The sequence below is a fragment of the Cygnus atratus genome, chromosome 7 (genome assembly GCF_013377495.2).
Source record: "Cygnus atratus isolate AKBS03 ecotype Queensland, Australia chromosome 7, CAtr_DNAZoo_HiC_assembly, whole genome shotgun sequence".
Classification (NCBI taxonomy): Eukaryota; Metazoa; Chordata; class Aves; order Anseriformes; family Anatidae; genus Cygnus; species Cygnus atratus.
In genome coordinates, this window is record NC_066368.1 from 37,218,065 (window position 1) to 37,242,277 (window position 24,213).

General features: G+C 37.0%; 1 protein-coding gene across 3 annotated transcripts in view; it reads right to left on the reverse strand.

Annotated features, from left to right (window-relative positions):
- Window positions 1–1,459: 1,459 nt before the first annotated feature.
- The window catches only part of VCL (vinculin), a 63,846-nt gene continuing 41,092 nt past the window's right edge, over window positions 1,460–24,213 (reverse strand). The window contains exons 7-22 of one of the 3 annotated variants that reach the window (XM_035542946.1): window positions 23,379–23,469; window positions 21,918–22,065; window positions 20,249–20,402; window positions 19,958–20,133; window positions 18,566–18,756; window positions 16,274–16,473; window positions 15,637–15,765; window positions 14,431–14,580; window positions 13,661–13,769; window positions 12,342–12,644; window positions 11,625–11,749; window positions 11,114–11,299; window positions 7,839–8,045; window positions 5,429–5,632; window positions 4,689–4,793; window positions 1,460–4,013 (exon numbers count right to left, since the gene is read on the reverse strand). In XM_035542946.1, the coding sequence (XP_035398839.1) occupies window positions 3,867–4,013; window positions 4,689–4,793; window positions 5,429–5,632; window positions 7,839–8,045; window positions 11,114–11,299; window positions 11,625–11,749; window positions 12,342–12,644; window positions 13,661–13,769; window positions 14,431–14,580; window positions 15,637–15,765; window positions 16,274–16,473; window positions 18,566–18,756; window positions 19,958–20,133; window positions 20,249–20,402; window positions 21,918–22,065; window positions 23,379–23,469 (2,625 nt within the window). In that variant the 3' untranslated portion in view covers window positions 1,460–3,866. Of the gene's footprint in view, window positions 4,014–4,688; window positions 4,794–5,428; window positions 6,980–7,838; window positions 8,046–11,113; window positions 11,300–11,624; window positions 11,750–12,341; window positions 12,645–13,660; window positions 13,770–14,430; window positions 14,581–15,636; window positions 15,766–16,273; window positions 16,474–18,565; window positions 18,757–19,957; window positions 20,134–20,248; window positions 20,403–21,917; window positions 22,066–23,378; window positions 23,470–24,213 lie in introns of those variants that run through there. The other 2 variants (XM_035542937.1, XM_050712029.1) reach the window with 2 other exon arrangements.

The window sequence follows — 24,213 nt, forward strand, 5'->3', positions numbered from 1 at the left end:
CTACTAGGTATTGCTTTTACAAACTAGCACCTCTAAGAAAGCCTTGCATTTGTATAAGCATGTCACTTGGATGTTAAAAGCCACCAGCTTTCTCACCTACCTTCTCCCCTATCCTTTTCAGTGGGTGGAACTTTGTATCAGTTCATAGCTTATCCCACAGATCTGCTCCATGTTACAGTAAACTGCATCCTTAGGTTAAAGTAATTTTACTAAAAAAATCTTGTTTTCAGATGTAACTGCTAGGTCCCAAGCTTAAATCTGCATAGCAAGAACTGCTCTCTGCATTAGCAGCCTGCAAACGCTGCAAGATCTCCTCTCAGCACTGACACCATTACTGACAGAGATACATAATGCAGTATCAAAAAGGGCTAGCTTTAACACCAACACTTTGTCAGCATATTGCAGAACCAGCTGCGCCAGCCTTGTGTAACTCAGCCACCAGGGAAGGATACACAAAGCTGCTGTCTCTGGAAGAGCTTCAATCCACACTTCACAGTACCGCACCAGAAGTCACCATCAACAGTTACACTTACCTGGGAGGAAATGCGCCCTGAACATAAACGATGTTTTCCTCAGCGAAATGGTTTTCGTCATGCGAGGCTAATGCCTTTTGCTGTGGGTGTGCTGACTCCTGCCATTTCCCCAAACACAGGAACGTCAGCTGCACGGTTTGTAGTAGCAGGGACTGGGTTCATACTCTCCCCACTATCAAACTGTACCAACACATGTATGACTAGCACAGCTTAAGGAACAGAAGGATGTCATTACTAAGGATTTTTTAGAGCCAGCTTTTGATATCCTGTGCTGACAAAGGTAACTGTCTCAGAAGTTGTCATCCTCCTTCAGCTGCGGAGAGAACTTTGTTAACAGCATGAAATCTGTAATTTATCTAGTATTACTAAATCCTAGGTGCCTTCTGCCACTGTTGGACTACGATCAGTCCCACATCACCAAGAAATGTTGGTTCTGTGAGGTTACAGTGTTAATGTGTGAATGCTGGCAGATTTTTTTTTAAAACAGAAGCTTTATATAAATGATGGCAAGAGGTTCTGTGACAGAAACAGGACAGTAATTCCATGCAATTGCCTTTGCATTCAAGTTTGCCAAGTAAAATTCAGATTCGATGAAGTGTTAGCCAGAACCACACTTCTTCCTTTACTGACAGGGTCAGGCAAATCCCATTTCAAGTTTTCAGAACCTTGGTTAGTGATTCTAGAACAGATGACCCATCAGGCCTCTGGAACAACTCCCATTTTCTCCCATTGGTTCTTTTGATTGCTAGTTTTACTGACAGTGAAGACAAAAACAACTGCTTTTAATCCTCTTTTCTGTTTCAGCAACTGTACATTTTCTGTTCAAAAAACATTATTTTGCTTTAGCATTTCTGCTCTTCAAGAGCTGTTTGCCCTTTTTGCTGTTACAGTATTATCACTGTTCAGTTAATACTGACAAGCTGACATTTTGTACAAATGCATTTTTATTGTTTTAACAGAACCAAAGAAAAAGGTTGAAAACATTAGACTATACAACACATTTTGGTTTATAAACAAAGTTTTATAGTGGTAAAACATTTCTAAATGACATTCATGGTCTTTTTTTCAAATTTCTGCTGCATTTCAGGTCTGAAGACCAATAGTGTTCAAAAAAGCAATAACTGCATAAGGTGAATGAGTATCTCAGCTTCTACAAAACAATTTAAGAACTTACAGCAAACATTCTGGAAGAATGTCAAAGGCAACCATGATTTATAACTTTCCTGCAAACATTACTCAATAAACAAAAAGTGATCTTTGGCATAAACAATTATGTATTAAAGGCATTAGTAATATTGCGTTAATATCAGTCAAGCAACTAAACAGTGATACTAAAAAAAAACACAGAGAAGCTTGAAAGAGGGTTTGGGGGGCTGAGAGGGATGGGAGTGTGAGGAGTATTGAAATGCAGGAAGACTATTTAGAAAATCCCTTAAAAATAACCCCTACCTATTCAGTGTTATTTACTATTAAATAGAAATTACTACATTACAATTACGTTAGAGATCTGGTATAAACCAACCAAACACAAGACATTCAGGTTAAGGCTCTGGCACTCCTTCCTTACTCCTCCTGTTCCAGGTAATCACAGGAAGAGAATACTAAGGAAAGATCCTAAGTACCATGTGTTTCATAATACCCAGACAGCAGGAGTGAGTTGAAGATGAAGACACGCTTTTTCTTGCTAAGGTCAATTAGTTTGAGGCAGATGTATTATAATCACTTTAACTTCCCTTTTTAGATAACAGTGCAATGAAGGGGCAAGGGGAGAAAGTCTGAGTGTCACGGACAGGCAAAGAACAGCTGACTGTTCTCTCTCTCTTCCTTTAAGCTGTGGAAAAAAAAATCAGTCTAACAAGGGCACTATATTAAAGGTCATGCAACAACTTTTCAGCAAATGAAAATTAAGAGGACATCATGAGGTCCAAGCTGATTTGGGCACACGTTTGCAAATGCCCCTTGCAAATGTACGGAGATCCGTTCTAAAACTGTAATTCCCCCCTATCTGTCAAATGCCAAAAGAGACAACGGAGCAAATAAACATAACTATATACAGGAAGGCATGTTAAATAATGGAAGGATAAAAACTTTTGAAGCCTATTTTATCAACAGTGTGTTTTGTTTTTTAAAATATAAAGTAACGTGTTCAATTTACTAAGACTTCAAAAACTTTTGAATTTCCAAACTCCAAATATGTTTTACTCAGATATTTTTACTGATTTTGTTTAGCATTAGGAACTGCTCTTTGCTGGAAGCCATCTCGCTATCTAAGGAGTTTCACATCCCTGCAGTGCTTGGGTTTCCAAAAGCTTACACACTACTATTGCATTGCTGGAAACATGCAGTTGGCAAAAGGTCTTTTGAATTTAGTATTCTTAATCTTTTAATTTCCATCTTGAGTGGGCGCAATAACATTAGATGGAAAATAATAATAATTGCATGTGCTTGTGCGCATTTGGTTTTTGAAAAGAAAGAGCTGGCGTGTGACATTTTCTGGACCTGGGCATGTAGCTAGCTTAAGAGAACCATATTTTTTCAGCCCAATACATCACTAAATTGAGCAATAAGGAGAGCTGCATGAATTAAGGACTCCAGCAGTAAGGCTCAGGCTGACAACCTTGTGCTACCAACATCCACCTAGAAGCATTTCAGTACAGCACAAGTTCTGAAATGCATACCTACAGGGTGACAGGAGGGTGACAGACAGCTCCAGTTTTTACTGAAGTAGTGATGCCAAGCAAAAATCAACAGGAAAATAAAAATTTTAAAAAATAATTTCAGCAGGGGGATTTTAATCCTCATCTTAGAATGGCTTTCCCCTTCCCACCCCTTTTTTCTTTTTAAAAAATCCAAACCTTCTACCACTTGTGAATGGTTTAAGAACAATCAGCTAAAATCCTGTTGAAGAGGTGAATTTTTATATATCCTTGATTGTCCCTAAATCACTGCCAAATAACACTGTTAGTGTCCCAGACTCCCAACACAAGCTTAAAGTGAGGTGCATGTATTATACCATCACATGGAAACTACTGGAATATGCAGTGCATAAATGAAATGTGCTTCTGGGATTACAGATTTCAAGAGAATCTTCAAAAGCAAAAAAAAAAAAGGTAAGAACTGTCTACTATCAGAAACGATTTTGAGGTGTTTGATATCAAATGTGTTCTGAAGATATTTGAAATGCATTCTCTTATAATTCATACCCTTAGAATGGGGCATTAGCATAAGCTAATTTTAAGCTCACGTATACAGCACCTTTTGCTGTTAATAAATCTTCCGTTTCCAAAAAAAGACATTTTATGTTGCAGAAGACAATACTTATGTGGCTAGTGTCTACTGATACCATGGAGTCTTTCTGACCCAGCGAAGAGTGAATCCAGCATCTGTTCTTATCTTAATGGATGCTGCTTCAGCTTCTCTCACAGTTTCCTTTACAGACTGCATGAGGTTCTGGGCATTATGAACCAACATCTCAGTTGCCTGTCAAAAAAAAAAAAGAAAAAAAACTTCTAATGTACATGGAAATACCACATTCAGAACCGTGCACGACAACTCTCCCAATACAAGCATTTTTAAGTCAGTCTGTCTCTGAAAAGTAAATAAAAACCAGTGAAGTTTATGTTCACTCACAGCACCACTTTCCTGTTTCTCACAGTACAGTTATTGAAAGTCTGATTAAAAGCTCAATGTTTCAGAGCTGAATAATATCTCAGAAGCCAAAAGACTGCAGGATTTCAACTGAAAACATGCATTTGGAAGCCAGCAGAACTGTAAGATACTCAAGATAATGTTGGAGAACAACTATTTTCACTGCAATCCACCAGAGGGTACTACTACTCCTTCGGCATTAAGTCTGTTGTACTTTTAGAAGTTCTTTTGCTAGCTCACTTCTGACTACTAAATTAAAGGAGATAAATAAGTTGTTCATATAAAAATTTGAACCAGAATAACTTTTTGGCTTGGCAAGGTCTGATGTCATTCTATTAAACTGTAGCTTTTGAAACAGCAACCAAGGTGTTAAGTTATCCTTACTAAACAGCTAAGGTAAGCTTACAATCTTTGAGTTCCCGGAACACATCCAGTATTACGTCATATCTTTTTACCCATAAAACTGACCAACAGTTCCACCCTACCACCAATTTTTACACCTCTTACTTGTTCTGATTCTTCGTCACTGATATTAGTCCTGCCCAGCATGGTAGCTTTGACAGTGGAAAGAATTTTGAGTTGTGTACTGATGGTTGGGATTCGCTCACAGACCTAAAGAATGAGGATAAAAAATGCTTCACATTATGAATTGAACTGATACACTTTCTTTTTTTCAGATTAATTCCTTGGTTTTGTTTTACTGTTAGAAAAAAGAATAAGCACAAAGGAGACCTGGTAACCTTCAAGACTTTCCTTCAAGACTTTCTGACAAAAATTGGTAGAACAACAGAACATCTTATTTTAGGTGCTCTGGGGATTTTGGGGATGGAACATACATTCTCCCTTCCTCCAGATATTCCTCCAGGGTTTCACCCAGACCTAGGCATGGAAAGATGTGTATTTGGATGAGAAAAAAAAAATCTACCGAGTGTTACACTTCTGCTACTATTCTTTGATATAAGAGGAATGAGTAGATGAAATACAAAGCAATGTAGACATAGGACAGACTGGTGCTCATAGCACAGTATTTCTCATGACCTCTTAGGCACTGGCATCTTCTACACGTGTAAACAAATCCTGACTTGACAGAACATGTACTACCACGGGATCTAAAAACAGACTTGGAACTTGACAAAACTTTACAAACCAAGGGGAGATACATGTGCTTTACTTCAACAGCTCCTGCACTCACTCATACTAAGAGAAGAACAAAATATTTTTAAGGCATTTACATGTTAGCTCATTACCTGCAAGAGGTTTGTTCTAATGCGTTTGTCAGTGCATTGCTTGGCCACCTCTTTGGCCAGTCGAGTGACTTCATCTGAGGCCTTAGCAATATCCTTCGCACACTGAATAAGGGCACGCTTGTTTCCACTGCCTCCTCTCACCAGGCGTGACATCTCTGCCATTAGCAGCGCCATTCGTTTAGCAGCAGCAATGATGTCATTACCCTGGAGAGAACAACATCAGTGAGTGTTTGTGCCTGCAAGGAAGCTTCCCAGAAGTCACATCTGAACAGCAGTATACATTTTGGCAGCAACCCTTTCAACAAGTCAAGGATGGAAGAACCATTTGTGAACACAGAAGAGGTTTCTTCGAGGAACAGGGAAGATCTGCACTAATTATATGTTCATTACATGCTTTTCTTCCTAACACTCAGGAAAAAAGCTTGCTTCAAAACTGGAAAAAAGAAGTGGTAAAGAAAAGTGTTAGTTTGTCCATGGAATAGGAGTTACTGCTTTGCTGGTGATGTTTTAAGATGAAGCATGTTTGTTTGGTTTTTAAGTGTGCTAAATAGCTTGTTAAACCAAATAGCACTAATTCCGTTAAATAGCGTAGTCATAACAGTTGAGCATAAGGTTTTCAGTGGCATCTGAAACTGAAGCGTCAAAGAATATGCTGTGCTGCTACCTTGCTATGTTGCTGAAGGATAAATGGAAGATAATCTGTAACATACAAACGTTTGTCACAGGTAATGTGGAAATGAGATGCAATGTTGTTGGTTTCGGTTGTTTTTTATTGGGGGGAGGGGGGAGTGAAGTTTTTTCTTGAAGACAGTTCTTCCTTTTTGACAAATTCTCTCCCTTTAAAATAAAGACTCTAGGAGGAGAGAAGAATTTGAAGTTAAAAAGATAAACTAGAAATATCATTAAAATTCAGATTTCTTTCATTAAATACATCAAATTCTATCACATAAGTACTTGAGAAATATTTGCAATATGTGAATTAATATGACCAAAGCAAAAACATTTCTCATACACTGTTCCAGAGAGAAACCTAATGCAAGAAAAAAGCAAACCAAGATGATCAATTGTTAATAGTCTGTTAGTATATTTAGATTGACCTTCATAAGAAGTTGTTAGAAAAATGTGAAATATTTAGTGCCATGAAGCATTCCTATTGTGTGGATGAAATATTAGCATGGTGAGTTTATTTATTAGCACACTCGTTCTTCAGTATAATTCCACAATTAATGACCAATGAAGTCCAGAGCAAGAAGTACACAGTGAGAACCCAACTGACCAAATGTGTTCTGTCCCTTTGCACATACTTCCATGACGCACTACTAGCCATGAAGATATCCCAAACATGTAATTAAATGTTGCACAGATACAGGCGACACAAAAAGCTGAACTATTCGTTACCATGACCTAATATCTAAACTGTTTGCTAGTATAACCAGTTAGGATGCAAGTGACATAACACAAAGCCTTTCCATGTTTTCACGCAGGATGATCAAGAAATTAGGACCAGTGTCATTTACGAAGCCCTCAAACAAGTTATCCAAGCATCAGAATCTGAAAACGACAAGAACATTTTAAAGCCCTTTTTATTAAAAAATAGTTTAGTATATCTCTACATACATACATATATGTATAAATACACACACGCATCCCTAACTTTTTTTTGTTATATGACACCAACCTTACTTTTTGCAGCATGCTATAAAAAGTGACAAGTCTTGCAAACATTTGTGCTCAGACAGAAGAGACAGGCTACTTGTGAACATCTGAACCCCATGTTAGATTTCCACTGTTTTTATACAAACACTATCTCAATTCAGCAGATAACAGCATACAGTGCAGCTTCTCCATAAAAGAATTCTCTCAAAACCAGCATTTGCAATACAGCCAAGTGCAAGCCAGCAGACAGTCAGTCAGTCCTCTTCAATAAACACTGCCATACAAAGCCATTCCTTGTTCCAAGGTATTTTAATTGATGGCATCAATGGAGGCAAAGCATAATAGACATGTTAAATGACTTCTTGAATACTGTATACTCTGTTGTATCTGGAAGTCATTAAGAAACCATTAACCATGGCTTCCCAGGTAGCACAAATTAATGAAAAAAGAAAAGGGGGGAGGGAAGACAACCGCTACTTACAAATTGAAAACTGCCATAACAAAGAGACCAGGCAGATGCAGAGAGAGGAAGCCTTTGAATATTAATAAGTGACCCAAATCAAGCTTCAGTCTGGCACTGACAGACAGATCTAGCAAACTTGTGAAGCCACTCTCAGTCCTTAAGATGAAGTGCAGGCACGCTTATTCATTCAGAATGATGGGACCCAGCAGGGATCAAGAGTGATGCAAATGTGTCAGCGTTCCAGATGGCTGGATGCACACAGATCAGTCCCCGGGGGAGACTCAGGAGTACCTTACTAGACCACTTGGTTGCTTCCCGATGTAGAGACTGAGCAGCAGCCAGAATGGGCTGGTTAACAGGCTGATTGGTTGGCATTAACAGCAGCTCAGGCTCGTAATCATCTTCAATGTCAGAGGGGAGAGTGAATTCAACATCTGCATCATCCTCCTCATCTATATCTACACCAGCCTCAGCCGCTTCATTAACCACAGTCACAGGCTTTGCAGGTGGCAGCAAGGGTGGAGAAACAGGGGACAGTTAGTACGAGAAGCAGAATTTGGTAGAAGAGCATGAACTGAGCTGTTTTAGTGACCAAAACATCCTCTTAGTCTCTCGAGATCTGACAGGACAGCTCTAGGATCAGGTAAGAGGGAGGAGGGAAGGAATACAAGATTAGCGGAAGGAAACAAACATTTCAGCTGTGAACCAAAGTTACCAAAAAAATTAAGAAGTTACAATTCACAGATGCAGCTACATTTTTCAACTCAGCATACAGCTTTACACGCAGAGGCTGATTTTCAGAACAACATTTTTCTGGCAAGACAATGGTGAAATGAATGAATTTTCTGTTTTAATGAGAGCCATTTTCACTGGCTTGAAGCAGGCACAGCAGCTGATGACTGTGGTATTTGTGCAGACACAAAGCATGTACGAAAGCCTTTTCACATATATGTAAGAAGAGATAGCAGCAGGACCACAGAAAAACCACTGATACTGTTTCTGTCAAGAAAAAAAGGGTGGTGGGGGGAGAGACATTGTAGAAATGGGTATTGAAGTACTGCAGATAATGTGAAAAAGAACAAAACCAGGTTATGAAAAAAGGAGGTGATACTGAATGTTATGAATGACATGAATATTACAGTTCTTTAAAAAGACTGAAACAATTAGTAAAGTAAGAGGATTATGAAGCATATTATACTGCTTTGCCACAATATATTGTATCCGTTACCTTTTAAAAAAGATTCAAGCAAATAAAAGGAGTTCACAAAGATGAAGCAAAAGTCATATAACAGTACAGTCATTTATAATATAACAGCATTTCAATAAAAAAGATATACAAATTTACTAACTGCATTTCTTTTATGAATGCTACATGTCAAACAACCCTTAACAAAAACTATGCATTTGCAACTGAATTTTGCTTAAGATCTGATCTTTTAAAGAAAAACATCTACATCAGTGAAAACATGCAGAAGTTTTTGGAAGAACAAGTTCTAGCATTTACATATTGACAAATCAACCCATCTTTGAAGACTTAAATCTAAGTATTAATTCAGTGAGAAGTTTCCAGTATCCCTCATTTTGATGCTAGTTTTGACACAGGAGCCTAACTAAACAAATAAAACTTCATCTCTCCTTTATTCAGATGAGGGGGAAAGGCAAGGAAATCTAAAGCAACAGGTGTTTGTCTTGTGCTCTGTGAGAAAAGGAATACATGGAAACCCAAAATCTACCCAGTGAAAAGGAGTTTTTGTTAAAGAAAAAAAGCAATGAACTTTAAATCTTACAGGAATGGAGAATGTTATCAAATGCTTTTAAAGATTACTTACTTGCCCTCCTATAAGCGTAATACATAGTAAACTATCAGTGGGCTAATATAAATGGCCAAAAAAGCAGAAGGCAGTTGACACAGCCTGTTGCCATTTAGTATAAGCAAGACCTTGTGTTTCTGTCTTTCCAGATCTAACCCATATTCCTCAGTAACAGCATCCATCAATTCCTCTTCCACCCAATAAGGAAGTGGCTTCAACTACAAAAATTTTTTTTAAATTCTATTGTTCTGCCCTTTATGACTGTTTGCAAAAATATTTTAAAACTTGGACTGCGTGTACAAAATTGTTCTTGACAAATGGTGTCCTGACTACCACCTTCTTCCCCAAAATGTATTGTCAAAGCAACTGTACCTTTATTGGTAAAATGGAACTGCTAACAAGAATTTAAAGCACAAATGCTACACTAACTTACTGGTTTTTCGGTCTCAACTTAGGGTAACAGCAATAAAATTAGTGTTTCATAAACAAAAAACACTAAGCATGGAGCTCCTTCATAAGTAGGAGAAAGTTTTAAGGTCTGCTGCCTTGTTTTGATACATAAATATTTTAATAGATGCATTATTTTAATTATACCCTAGTGTGTCTATACATGTAATTTAGTACATATATAGTAAACACTTTTTTTTTTTTAAACCTACTGTGTATTGTTAGGTTACTCATTTGGGGATTCAAACATCAAAACACTTAGGAAGCTGAAATTAAGATTTTCAGCCTCAAGATTACCTTCTGAGAAGATATGTTCCAGTCTTATACCTTAAATAAAATAAAAACATATGCGGTATATCCAGGAGTATGGGGAAAATAAAAGCATTTCATTTTAAGGAAGGGACACAAACAGATTTGCAGTATTTCTTTTGTATTTCATTTGTACTTCCAAAACAGATGTTCCTTCTGCACATCAAGTTGTTGAAGTTAATTCAGTAAGCTATTAAAGTTTATCTTCTCGTTACCATGTATTGGGGTGGAAGAAAAAAGTGAAGATCTTAAAAGCCAAATTATGGCCTTCAATTAATACCTGCAGAAGGCTGAAACTCAGAAGTTCTTAACCAGTTGCTACCAGAGAAAAAATACAGCTTTAAATTTTAAAAAAGGTGAAAAAAGAAGCAAAGAAGTTGCATTTGTATTTATAGGACTGATACAGACTTCAGACTGATTTGTCATGGCACTGAAATAGTAAAAAAAAACAAACAAAAAAAAAACACGAAAGATTTTGGCCTTGATAGAGAGTGACTCTACAAAAAAGGAAGCAGATCAGGTTACCTATATACAGTCACATTTCTGATCAGAACAGCACCAGATAAATTGCAAAGTAACTTGCAGCTCCTTCCAGAACACAAACCAGCTCATCATTCTCGCAGCCAGTGTCTGCAGCATTCATGCAGACCTTCCAAAGTCAGTTAAATAAAGCAATCAATTTGCTAACCTAGAAAAAGGCACAAGTAATAGTGCCTCTCTAGGCAATACTAGCATCAAGAATCATAAAGAGCTTAGCACATTTGTGTTCACAGAGGTACGATGATAAAGCATTCTAGCACTTCTGAGTACTAGAATAGTTGTTCCTAGCTCACTCTGAAGATGAAAGGGTTTCTGATTCCTCTTACTGCAGCGTTTTTACCATTTGGTCTATATAAGACTATTCTCTGCATTGAGGCATCTGATATTGGACCAAACTAACACACTGATCCTAAAGAAATATTCTTATTAGCACAGGACACATATGTAACAACTTCTTACCTTGCTAGACCATTTTCGTGCTTCATCATGCAACTGCCTAGCAGCCATCATCATGGGCTGATTAATAGCTTCTCCTGCTTTCTGCTCTGGGAACTCTTCATCCTTTTCTTCAGGTGGTGGTGGTCTGGGTGGGGGAACCTCACCTTCTGGAAGTGGTGGTTTTGGAGGAGCAAGCTCATCAGCCAGCTAATAAAGGTAAAAACCCTATTCAGTGCAATGAAACAGTACAAAGATCGAGTATCACGACAGTATCATGGCAAGACATGATTGCATGAGCTCATGCCTTCTTCCAGCTTTTCAAGTGCTCCCTGTTTAAGGAAATACCATGTTTTATTCTCTTCTTTTGAAAGCTGTATTATTTATTTAAGACTTCAGACTACTTGTATACATGGCTGGCTAGACAATGCATTTTATGTCTAAGGAATAAAAATTTAGTCAAAAAATTTCAGTGTGCAGTCCATACTTCATCAGTGACAACTGAGTACTGTATTACAAAATATACTGCACTTACATGAAGCTGCTCAAGGTCAGGAGGAGGAGGGGGAAAATCTGGTTCCTGAGGCTGAAAAGCTTCTCTGACTTTGGCCACAGCTCCCAGAATTCTGTATCCAGAATCCAAGAAACTCTTCTGCAAACCTGAACAAAAATCCCATTCCCAGATTAATAGCATTCTGTAATATTTAGAAATGCAACACTATCAAAAAACACAAAAAATATTTTGATAAGGTACACAGAGTGCACATATTTCTATAAAATAATTTTTAAAAACCACCACAATGTTTATACTTGATTTCCATGTTTGAAATATTAGTATCATACACAACGTGCATAAAATAATATCTAGGCTGAATAATGGTCACTATCAATAGCCAAAGTAATTTCCAAAACAACTTTTAGAACAAAAGACATTATGTACTATTTTCCTTATAGAGGTACTACTACTGATAAAAGTGACAAATACTTGTTTCTTATAAAGATTATGACATCATGCAATGAACTAGAATGGTGAATCCTTTTCTGTGAACATGCCAAAGGTTTTTGATTGCATTTCCAAAGAGCAGGACACAGCAGTTAATGGTGTGACTTTGATCTTACCATTATGGGATTTAAGCATACACAAAATTTCCATAAATGGGGATACACAGCTGTACAAGAGAAAATGAGCGCTACTTCACACAGCATTCCACCAATGAAAGATACATTTCAAATCAGCTGACCGAATCCTTACCAGGATCAGAGATGTTTCCTGCCACAGCTTTAGCATCCATTACCATCGGTGATATAGTTTTGCTTAGTTCATCAGAGGCTGCTTTAACAGCCTCCCGGAATTTAGGGTCTTCTGAATTTTCAACCTCCCGTTTTGCCACCAATAGGATGCGGTTTGCTCGTCTAGCAATGCTGGTGGCGCCAGCTACCAGCATCTGTGGTTGGATATTGGCCATTGCAACTTTACACTTATCAAGATCTTTCTTAATAGCCTCTTCTGATGCATCCAACAGAGACTTGGTATCAATGGCTTCATCCACCAACCCTAGGATAAAAGTTGAACACATTAATATTCTAATTTCAACTCTGGAAATGGCTATTACATATTCCTGATTTACTGTTTCCAACCAGAAAAGCAACTATTTCCAAACTTGAGGAGTAGGGAGGAGTGAAAGAAGGCATGAAAATCAGACCAAATGTATTACTGACATTTTACTTCTGTGTGGTACCTCTATCACAGTAACTATTGTTAGGCTTGCTCCCATTAACAACATCCCAAATTCTTACTCATCTAATGTGGAATGTTGCTTGAATGAAAAATTGACTTACTTACACAGTATATACAGCAGAATTTCATTCCTTGCAAATTTCTTTATCTATATTCAGCAATTTTGTACCCCTCCCATTCATGCAAAATGAAAGATTCCTCTTGGTTGTGCTTTAACTTAAGGGTGATGTATAGTGATAAAGCACTAAGATTTAAAATTCCCACAAGTTAATTACAGAGATGGAGACGGACTCAGCATACAGCCAGGAGAAAGTATTTTGTTAGCAGTCCAATACATACAAACATTTCTTCAGGACTGAAACATTTAAGTGTTTCAGAGAGAGTCAGTAGATCTGTAGCTTTGTTTTATGCGCTCCGTTCCTGAAGCTCTTACATCATTTTGAACATGTTTTCTTCCCCCCACTTAATTATCTGTCCTCATTCAACATGCCAAGATTATGTAGAAAGAAAAGCCTCAAGCTGCTACAGTGATATATTACTAACACAACAAGTACAAAACTAAAGGTATATCGCTCTTCCAATGAAAGAATTGAAGCCCAGTTTGCTTCCCCCACCAGTCAAAACCAACTCCTATGAAGCAAGTTATTTTAATTATGCTAACATAAACACATTTCTGGAGTCACAGAGCACACTCCCACTTCTCTTAAACAGTATTTTTTTTATTCAGTTATTACTTCTGTACATGTCTCTTCAATCCAAATAGAATGGATAAAAAAATCCATACTGGGTAAGTAAGCACAAATATAATCTTCAACAAAAAAATCTTATTTTACCTGTCATTTTTTCTACATTATCAATCCATTGGTTTTTCATTGTCTCAAAATGTTCATAAGCAGCTTGATTTCCAGGATTTCTCAAGAGAATTCGAGCAGCTGATACTACCTACCAATGGAAAATGTTTTTAATTAAGTAACAATAATTTTTAATTATTACATTTTTAATTATTAAGTAACAATATATAAATACATTGTACGTATTCCTGAAAATGCATTTGTTTCTCCATGATAAATGTGAAGCTCCTCACTTTTAATACTCCATTAATTCTAGTTCAGTTTCTGTTCAATTTCTAGTTCTGTTTCAAGATTTACAATGCTTCCAGTATTTGTTGATACAAATATTTATTTTCTCTCTAACTTTATTTACTTGCTTTTGCATCAATGAGTGTTTTATCATTTACTAATGGTTCTTGAAAGCACTAATGTACAATACTTTTGACAGTTTCACTAGTTCTAGATAGAAGTTTAATTTGGAAAAAAATCATTGAAGAAGCATTTTCTCTACTCTATTAAGCCTCCAAGTAACCGTTTCAAGGATAAGTTACTGGCGCTTCTGTCCAAAAGCTGAAGAGTAAGATACATCATTTAATTACCTTGTCCTACCCGTTAGGATATACATGAATATTTGCCATTTCTCTTCTCAGAATGTCGGTGCTATGTTCCTTGCTGCTATTAACATCTTACTCCAATAAGCAGAAACAAATGGAAAATTCCACAGAAGTCCTTCCCAACCCTTATAATAGCATTTTGAGACTAAGAAAGCAAACCTGTGGGGTAAGTTCCCTTGCTGATTTCACTGTTGCCTGAATGCCTTCCACAGTGGTTTTATTAGCAGTTCCAACTGCAGCTGCTTTTTCTGCTGTTGCTCCCAGTCTAGCAGCATGGTTTTCAAAGTTTGCTGCTCTTTCATCAAACACCTACTTGTCAGAAGAGAAAAATATATTTAAAAAGCCTTACTTCAGAAACAGAACAAAAAATTCCTTCAAGTGTCTCTGGTATGTGACACCTTCATAACATCTAAACTTAACACGTCTCCTGACATGATGCAACAAGACACAAAGGGTCTGAAACAGTTTCATTTTTTCCTTTTTACATTAGGGGACTTTCTTCTCTACTAACTCATTTGGTCTACAATAGATACTATCACACTTCATAGCTTTGAGATATAAAGTACATTAATTCCCAACCACTGTTCTAACAACTGAGTTGAAACCGTTCTAGCTTACAAAGATAAATCCTCAAAACCAGAATCCAGAAGTGACTGCATTTGGAATAAAAATATGAGTTTTACTCTAAAAATTGAAGCTTCACATTGGAAAAAGAATATATGCATTCTTCCACCATTCTTATTTACGCAAGGACAGAATACATTGACAAAATCTATCCTGTTATAAAGTTAAATTTCCCAAGGCCTTGGTAATTATTTTGATCATGTTCAAATCAACCAGCCAAACAGAGCTTGCAAGCAGAGAGTTTTAGATACTTCAAGGCCAGAAGCATTGAATTATGGGAAGCATTATACAGCAAGAGAACAGGTTAAGTATGCTGATTAATCTTGACATGAATTAGACAACTTTAATCATCTAATATAATGTCGAGATATGCAATCCACTAACTGCTGTCAGTGATTTGGCACTAGAATTATCAGCATGCTGAAGATAACATGGTATGAACATCACAGGGAACAGTCTTTAGCATTTACTGGAGTCAGGGATGATACAGTTTCCAGGGATATATAGCACAATCCTTAGTCCCCAAGAGACCAGAAAGATTTTCATGGCAATCATCTCGCAGTCAGAATTAATAAGCATGTATTACAAGCTTGTGAAAAAAATACTGATTCATTGTTCAGAATACTTATTCAAAATACCAGTTCATTTTTCAAAATAGTGATTCTTGTAACAATAACTAAATAATAACTAAACAGTAACTGAAGCTTCACACAGGGAAAAAACACTCTTTCATATACTTGCCTCTTCTCTATTGGGAGTATCAGAAGGAGCAGTGGCTGCTACTGCCAACAACTTAATAGGAGTTGTAGTGTCACTAAAAACATCAGAAACCTCCTGGGTCATTGCTTCTTGCATCCGTGCCTTAAGATCCTTCAAAAAAACAGAAACTATTAACACATGATACAGAACCATTAAGTTCACAGGGATTTAAATCCCAGAAAACCTCTTATTGACAAAGAATAAAGAAAAACAGCCTGTTATGTTGAAAGCTATAAAGATAAAACAATCTCATAAGCATGTTTAGTAAATCACTTTTTCATCATTTGAAATGCAAGAAGCTTACACGCCACTCATTGTAGCAGGATCAGGCATCATAAGACCCTGACACTCAAATTTGCAATGCTAACATGCTATCTTCATTGAAAGTAAGACTTTTCTTTATTTTTACTTCTAAATTACTCATTTAGAATTAATCCCTGAAGCACGGTATCAAGATGTATTGTAGAAAGCTTGCTTTACGTGTCCCAGATAAACCACCACTTGTTTGGCTGCTTTTTTTTTGTTCCTCTGTGTATTGGTGCCTCCAACATAGAAGCCCATTATCAAGGCAGTGCAAACCCTTCCATGTATTATCATGTGTCCAAAAAAAGATTTTTACCTTCAGCGAGTCCTGAAGCTGAGCAGCAATTGCCCTAGCCTGAGGAGACTCTCCCTCCCCTCTTGCTGCGAGGTCAGCAAGTTGAGCAGCCAGCTGGTCTACACGGTCACATTTGGCAAGCAGGTCTTGACGATAAGGTCCCATCATGACGTTGGCTAAACGACGACCTTCTGCGACCAGACTCCGAATTGCTGCCTGGCCTACAGTGGAAGAAGTCATGTTGCATTAACATACAGGACAACCAAAACTTGAAAGTGTAATTCAAACATCCCATGAACTAAATGGCATTCCAGAACATCTGGGTTTTTAAGAACACATTTCTGGGTGGTGAGAAGGATCTTCTGCAGTTTCTCAGCAATGGCACTTCAAACCCAAACAGGAATTCACCCCTCACCAATTTCTTTTGCCTATTACAGCACTTCAGGCCTAGAGATGCATCCTTTTTTAGCTAGGGTGGCCTCAAGTTAACCATTATAGCTGTCAGATATCCCCACATAACTAATCTGTTGACTGTAATAGAAATTGCTTGCAAACTCCAAGTACTGCAATTCTTCTCCATGTCACTTCAAGTCGTAACAAGCTGAGCAGGAAGAGGGGAAAAATCCATGTACAAAACATAAATTTTAGAACAGAATACCCTCTACAGGGGTTCCAGAAGTCATGGGTAAAGGCATGTCCAGTGTCCAGGACTGGAAAAAAATAATAAAAACCTAAAAAGCCTTCACAGCATGTTGAAGTTCTTTCTGTTAAAAAAGTCATTTTTAGTATGGGCAATGTCCTTAACTCACTCAGAAGCTTCCTGTTCTTTAACAACGTGTTCCTCTGTTCTTTCAAGTAATACAATAGTAGTCTTTTTAAAGGAAGTCATCATATATTAAGTCCTTCAAAGACCTACTGAAGAATCAGTTTAAGCCAATGCTACCATACAAGTGCTGTCTACATCAAACAGAGCACATACCTGATTGACATTCTGAATATAACCTTTCCTACCTATAAGCACACCCTACCAAGGCTCAATCCGAGGAAAGGGATTTAAATGAAAAGAAAAAAATGGCATCATGTTACAACTAGAATTTTTCTTCATTAACCTACAAACATTACAGTTTTGGGACGTTACATCCTTTCACACATTTTTATCATTACATATTACTATTACAATTGATTAAACTCTGTATTCTGTAGTACACATCCAGCACTGAGAAACTTTGGTTCCTTCAGAAAACTTCCAGTATGTACACAAGCTTCACGATTAACTAGGTACTTATAGATTTTGGGGGGTAGGGGAGCAGGTTTAAGTTCCCTTTGTTTATTTTGCATTAAAAATAATACAAATTAAGCTTATTTTCTGTGCTTCCTCAAGACAACCACCTCAGATTTTACCATGTTATAGATCAACTAAAATTATGAAGGCATACTTTCATTTGGTGTACTTTCTGCTCATCATAAAGAGTCAAACACACGGAACTCCACTATTTTGTTAAAATATTGCATGTAAAATTGATTTTCACACGTGTCCAAGCTATCAACATCAATAAATTTTTCATTCACATATCTGTCATTCGCTATTCACACAACAGAAATCATCTTGACAGACATAAGGAAAGGTATGTGAAAGTCTTTAAATGTGAAAGTCTTGCAGATATACTGTATCTTATAAGGCATTTCCACCCATATCAGATGCTACAGAACTGTTGAATACAGTTTTGAAACTTCATCCTCCTACTTGCAATAGCATCAGAAGAAAACAAGAAAAAATTTCAGAGATGTTTTACAATAAGCTCTCGGTAACACTATTCCTGAGCCATAATTTATGCTTGCTGATAGCATGCTTGGATTCACGGATCACTTTTCTCTTCGATTAAGTAGCAGTCTCCTCAGATAACCCAGAAATCATACAAGAAGTGATATTTTTAGATGAGGTTTATGAAGGACTCAATTACTCAATTTGCTGGAGTATATATAGATTCAGATATGAGATTCTATATTTGCATGACATTAAAAGAGCAAGGAGCATTCTAAAGTTTGTCTGTTCTACAGCACACATTCTCCCATTCTTTGCCAAAATTGTTCTTTCCAGCACCAAGAGAATCACAGGCCAGCCTCATTCAATAATATTGCAGCCAGGACTTGGCTATAAACCACCAGCCAGGAACTGCACGTCTCATCATCAATGAAGAAATTCCACACATCCTCAGCATCTCAGTAGCAGTACGTTCAGTCATAAAAATTGCTAAGTTAAACTGTAAAATTGTGATTGGGGGGGTGGGGTAAGAAGTATGCAGAAACACTTACCTACTCCCCGATCATCAACTGTAGGATTGTCTATCCACCTTTGAGCTTGCTCAATCTTGCCCTCCAAATGGACAGCTGCTTTAACTGGCCTAGTATTTGCTACAGCTCTGTTTGTTTTGGACTGTAAATTCTGAAGTGATGTAGCTATTTGCTTCGCCAATGCACGGGCCTCAGGAGAGTCACCTTTCCCACTGAGGATTTAAAAAATAGAAAAACAAAGTTATAGTAATATACAGATCTTTTACAGCTACTCTCGAATTCTGTAGGAAGAAGAAGACAAGAGAGGTACTTCATCTTCTAAATAAAGTAAAATTTCAGACTTGAATCTCAGAACAAATAATGCAGATCTGTCATCCATACATCCCCACCTCATTTCGCTGCTGTGGCACCTAGATATTACTTATGTTCAACACAGCACTGAGGCAGGGGAAGGTATGGCATTGTCACTCATCAGTTTGATTTCCCTTACCCATGGCCATCTTATGAACACCTGCAATAACATCAGATTGCAAGTACAAAAGTAAGTAGCAACAGACCCAAGGCTATTCATAAACCAGAAAACAGTACATTAGGGCTGCCAATGAAGCGTCAAGAAAAGCTTGAAGTGTCAAACTTCAAAGAAAAAATATTTATCTACATATTGCAACTGGCCATAGATTAAAGATCAGAATTTTTAAAGTAATAGTTTCTCACTTGCATTCTCAAGCATCTCCTTTGCAAAACTGATATAGAAATATCATTTCCAGCTGAGCACTGAACACAAGGTAACAGGATTTTCTCCAAGTCATAATATTTATCTTTTATAGAGTTTACAGTTACAGATTAAAATACTTGACTCAGTATTCAAGTGCTAGTTATTGCACTCTGCCACGTAGTAAACTGCTGAGCGAAAAACGGTGATGACATTTGTCTGTATAAACAAACTTAAATTTCACATTATCTCATTCCTTTGAAGTGCTTGAGTATTGCAAAGGCTTCAGTTTGCCTGTCAAGTGTTCCGTAGGCAGTAAAAAAAAAAAATTATAAAAAAAACATGTTATAGATACACAATTGTAGTCACTCATTTTCTTTTGGAGGAAGATCATATAAGTCAGGCTTTAGGATATAAATCATTAAGGTGAAGCATTAAAAAGAATACTATATCTTATAGACAAAATTTTTTAAAGGATGTTAAAAAAAGTTAACTTTTTTTTCTCCAAGAACTGACAATTCTTTGTATTCTATTTTTATTATATGCAGGATGAAAGCTAGAAATTATAACGTCCATTTCCAGTTCTTGGAGGAAAATATATCCCCAAATGAATCATCAATATTCAGATTAATAATTTCATCAGTTCGAACTGCAAATGAAACATTCAGATAAATTTATGGTGATACAAAAAAAATACATACTGTCGTCGCAGATCAGACAGCTTAGCTGTCAAAGCAGAGATCTCCCCCAAGGAACGAAGGATATCATCTCTTTCTTTAGGCTCCTCACATAGTTCTGCAACTTTCCTTGCTTCAGCCATAATTCCCCGAATATGTTCTTCTCCTTCACTGCCCCCATTAGGATCTGCAAGCCAATTCTTAATAGAAAGAAGTTGCGTATAAGTGAAAATAAAACAGAATCAAAAGATAAAAGAAGAATCAATACTGTAATATAACAATTTTCTGAAGCAATTATTAAATTATTGGTGGTACCTGAGCAGCATCAATCTTCTTAGCAATAGCCTGCTTAGAGTTTGTCATGGCCTCCAATTTCCGGGCTGCATTCTCCACTTTTGCAGTGAGCATATCCAGGCCTTGCGACACCTGCTGCGCTTTCTGCATAGCCATTGGCGTAGCACCCTGTCCTCTGCCCAAGAGCAAAAGAACATCACAAATTCAGCTCAGGATTGAACAAAGCCCTTCTCTAATGAAGAGACAACAAAAACAGTTTATGAGCATTCCCAGCAATTATTGCAAGAGTTACAGTATTAAATAAGAGTATATTTTTCCTTGGAAAGCAAAAATAACTGAGGAGTTAACTGTTTTTAACTGTTCTTGTTATGTTCTAAGAGTATCTTTAGAGCATATTTCTCCCTTCCTAAAAATTTACATTTAGCAACCTCAGAAGAACTTTTTAAAAGTGTCACAAAGTAAGGCTAATTGAGGACACAGTTCATTTTAACTACCCAGGACAAGACCTATTATCTACTCATTCACAGATTGCTGCAACAGTCAGTCGGGCCTTATGGGAGGGTATGCCTCACATTATGAAGCGAAGCCAATAAGTGAAAAGAAGATGTTTTAGTTGCCTCAATGATGTTGACAGAGTAGATAAAGGTTATGGGCTATTGGTAAGATTTCTTAAAATGGAGAGAAGTATCTGAACTATACAAATGAACAGGACTGTAGAAAACACTTTGCAGCACTACCACTGTTTTTTCTGAAATGCTAAGAAGTTTAAAGTTGGATAGAAAAATTACTTCAAATATGGTAGTTTAAAAAAAAAAATCTCATGCTTCATTCCAGAACACCTGACTACTGGAAAACTTTAAGCATGTTGACCTTCCCAACTTCATGCTCCTCTCCAACATGTGCAAAAAGCGGTACAAAGCCCTTACATTCTCCAGGTCATGCAGCTGGAAATCCATGTGAAGCCAAACCAAAACCAGCTGCTCATCCACTACCACTGTTATAGCTAATACACATAATTCATATCATTTTAATGACAGTATAACTAGTACTTGTGAATTTTGGCCTTTTTAGCCTTTGTATATCAAACTAACAACTCTTCATATGGAACTAAGTTATATAGAAATATTTCAAGCCTGTGTACATACCATTGCGACACTTGAGAGCCTGGCAGTCTATGGATTTCAAGTAATGGCAGGAAATATGTTCTTAGCTAACTCATAACAGTTATTCAAAATAATTTGCATTTGCCCTCTCCCTGCATTTTACTAGGTCTAAGTCAGAAGAGTCACTTGTTTTACCTAAAGGCTGCTTCCTTTCTTAAAGAATGAAAAACTCAACCCCTATTGCTTTTTCTGACAATTTGAAAGATGCATTAAGTACTAGGAGAAAATATTATACCATGAAACCATTATGTCTAGCTAATGGATCCCTATGAATGGCTTTCTGGAGTTTCTGCATGGGTTCTGTTTTAATTTTCTTTTTGGGGGGGCGGAGGGGCAGTGAGCATCACAACAAAAATAAACTGACATTACAACACTGACTTAAGTATTTACTACACTGATGAGCTGCTGAAAAATGTATTGCATGAACAGCCCTCCTCTCCTACATGTGAAGGAACAATGCAACTCCAAGTTCAGAATAACTGTTTTAGTAACACTAGAAAATTGTCCATTAAAAGAAACAGATTTACCTAGCTCGGAGATCAGCTAGTTGATCAGTCATCTGGCCCAGAGTTTTGCATGTTCCCAGAATCTCTCTGCGTTCTTTGCCTGCACACAATTCTCCTGCTTTTCCAGCTTCGTCAAGGATCTGTCTTATTGCTTGCTCACCAGCATCCCCTAAGATGTACAGTCAGTTAGTAAAACATCAAACAACACTTCCCTTGCTATCTATGAATAAACTCCTACTTTCATGGTGTCCCACCACACTAATTGCACTATGCTCAGTCGTCAAAATATATTTATCAAAAACTATGAGATATATGCCAAATGGAATAATGAGACGATATTTCTGAAATAACACAGCATAACCTTAATAATGTGCATCATGTGCCATGTATTTCAAGTAATTTAATCATTCTGTTATCATAGCTTCATTTCTGTAAGAAAAAATTTATACAATTTGTAATGTATTCAGGCTGAAGAGATTCAGGACGGAAAGATTCATGTAGCCTTAACACAGTTTTAAATCTGATTTCATTTTGGGAAAAGAAGATGCAAGAATAACATCCCTGTCGTTGCAATTCAGCCATGGTTCCATCCTCTAGCATGAATAATGGCACCTTTGGTTCCTCCATTAAATTATTACACTGGAATTGGCTCAGAAGTCCTGCCATAAGGATCACTCAGAAGACCAAAATATTACGGGGTTAGTTCAGGGTAATATGTCTGACTTGCAGCAAGTTCTACAATTATATTTGCATTTGTCTTTAGCTACTGAACAATTAATGTTGTATTTCATTAATTGTCAACGTAAATGACAGAAGACTTTCAAATAACTGAGGTTTCTGGCATTGTGTGTGGTGAAGGGAATGAGGTATAAGCAGCAGCTCCACAGACATGAATAATTCACTTCCAGCTTTTACAACTGTATTATTTTGGCTTCAGTTTCAGATAAAGTGTTTCAGAGATAAGGTCTCCCAAAATCCAAATGGAACAGGCCTCCACCTGGTTTTATTTGTTTTAAAGATGCATACTAAGGAAAAACCTTTATATAAACAAAGCTGACTGTAGTTATAGTATTTATTGCAGTTTTTCCTGCTAAGCATTTTCTGTCAAGACTGAAAGAAAAATACTGAGAGTCTGTTATTAGATAAAACTAAAGTTATACAAACTTGAAAGTACAGAATGAGGAACTTTAAGTATTAGGAACTACTGCAGTTAAATACTGCTCAATGTAATTCATGTATTTATGTTTTTACTAGTGGAATGCAAAGAAAAAAATGTGTATGTTATATAGAATACATTTGGACAACTTAAAACAGGCAAAGATTTCCAGGACATTAAACACAACTTGGTAGATCTCCAGTATCTAAAAAAAACACTATCTACTGGTTTCTTCAGAATGATCCACTATGCATAGGTTATTAATGCTTAACAGCTATTCAGACCTTTACAAATCGAAATACTTTGCACTTGTTTTTGAATATTACCTGGAGGTGCGTTTGGATCTCTCAGCCAACCTTTTGCCTGGTTCATCTTTGAATCTATTAAGGCTAAAGCTCTTTTCATGGCTTCAGTGTCCTTTGCAAAAGAGAAACCACCGTAATGATTTTCAAAAAATCAAAGCACAAGAAGTCAACACAATCAAAGCAGACAGAAGTTGTATAAAGCACAGCCTACTTACAGAAACACACCCATGTAAGCAGCTCAAAACCCATTTTCAGACTAGCAGTTCATAATCACTTCTTTCCAAGTAAGACAGACATTTTGATTTCACTCAAAATGCAGAAAAAACGCATGCAAGTTTAGTGATTTCTCTATTCCTTTATTTACTAGTGTTTTAATTTCTAAATAAGCTCTAATAAGCACACATCTTAAGAGTTAGTTCCATTTTTTTCCTCAGTGTACATCAGAGCATGAAGATTAGAGTCAACGTTTTAAAAATGGAAATCAGCCAGTGAATTTTGCTACTTTCTGTACAAGAGGCTGCATATCTGCAATTTTCACCTGTTCTGCTGCTTAAAGTCCAATAGCTGCTGTCTGCAGAAAAACAGACTGCCAGTTAATTCCTAGAATTCTCAAATATGGATTTTACTGTCTTCAGAGACTTAAACATGTGTTTACATGTCATTGTTTTAAACTCAGAACTTCTCTATCAGGAGCAAAGAAGCTGCTGCTTTGACTATTATGCTGCTATTTTCCAGCATGTCTTTGACTAGAGAAGATAAAACCACTCAGTTCTTATCTTCCTGCATACTCTGTTAATTGTTCATGCATCACCTCTCCACTAGAGGCCAGAAGTTTTCTATCCTATACAGACACAGT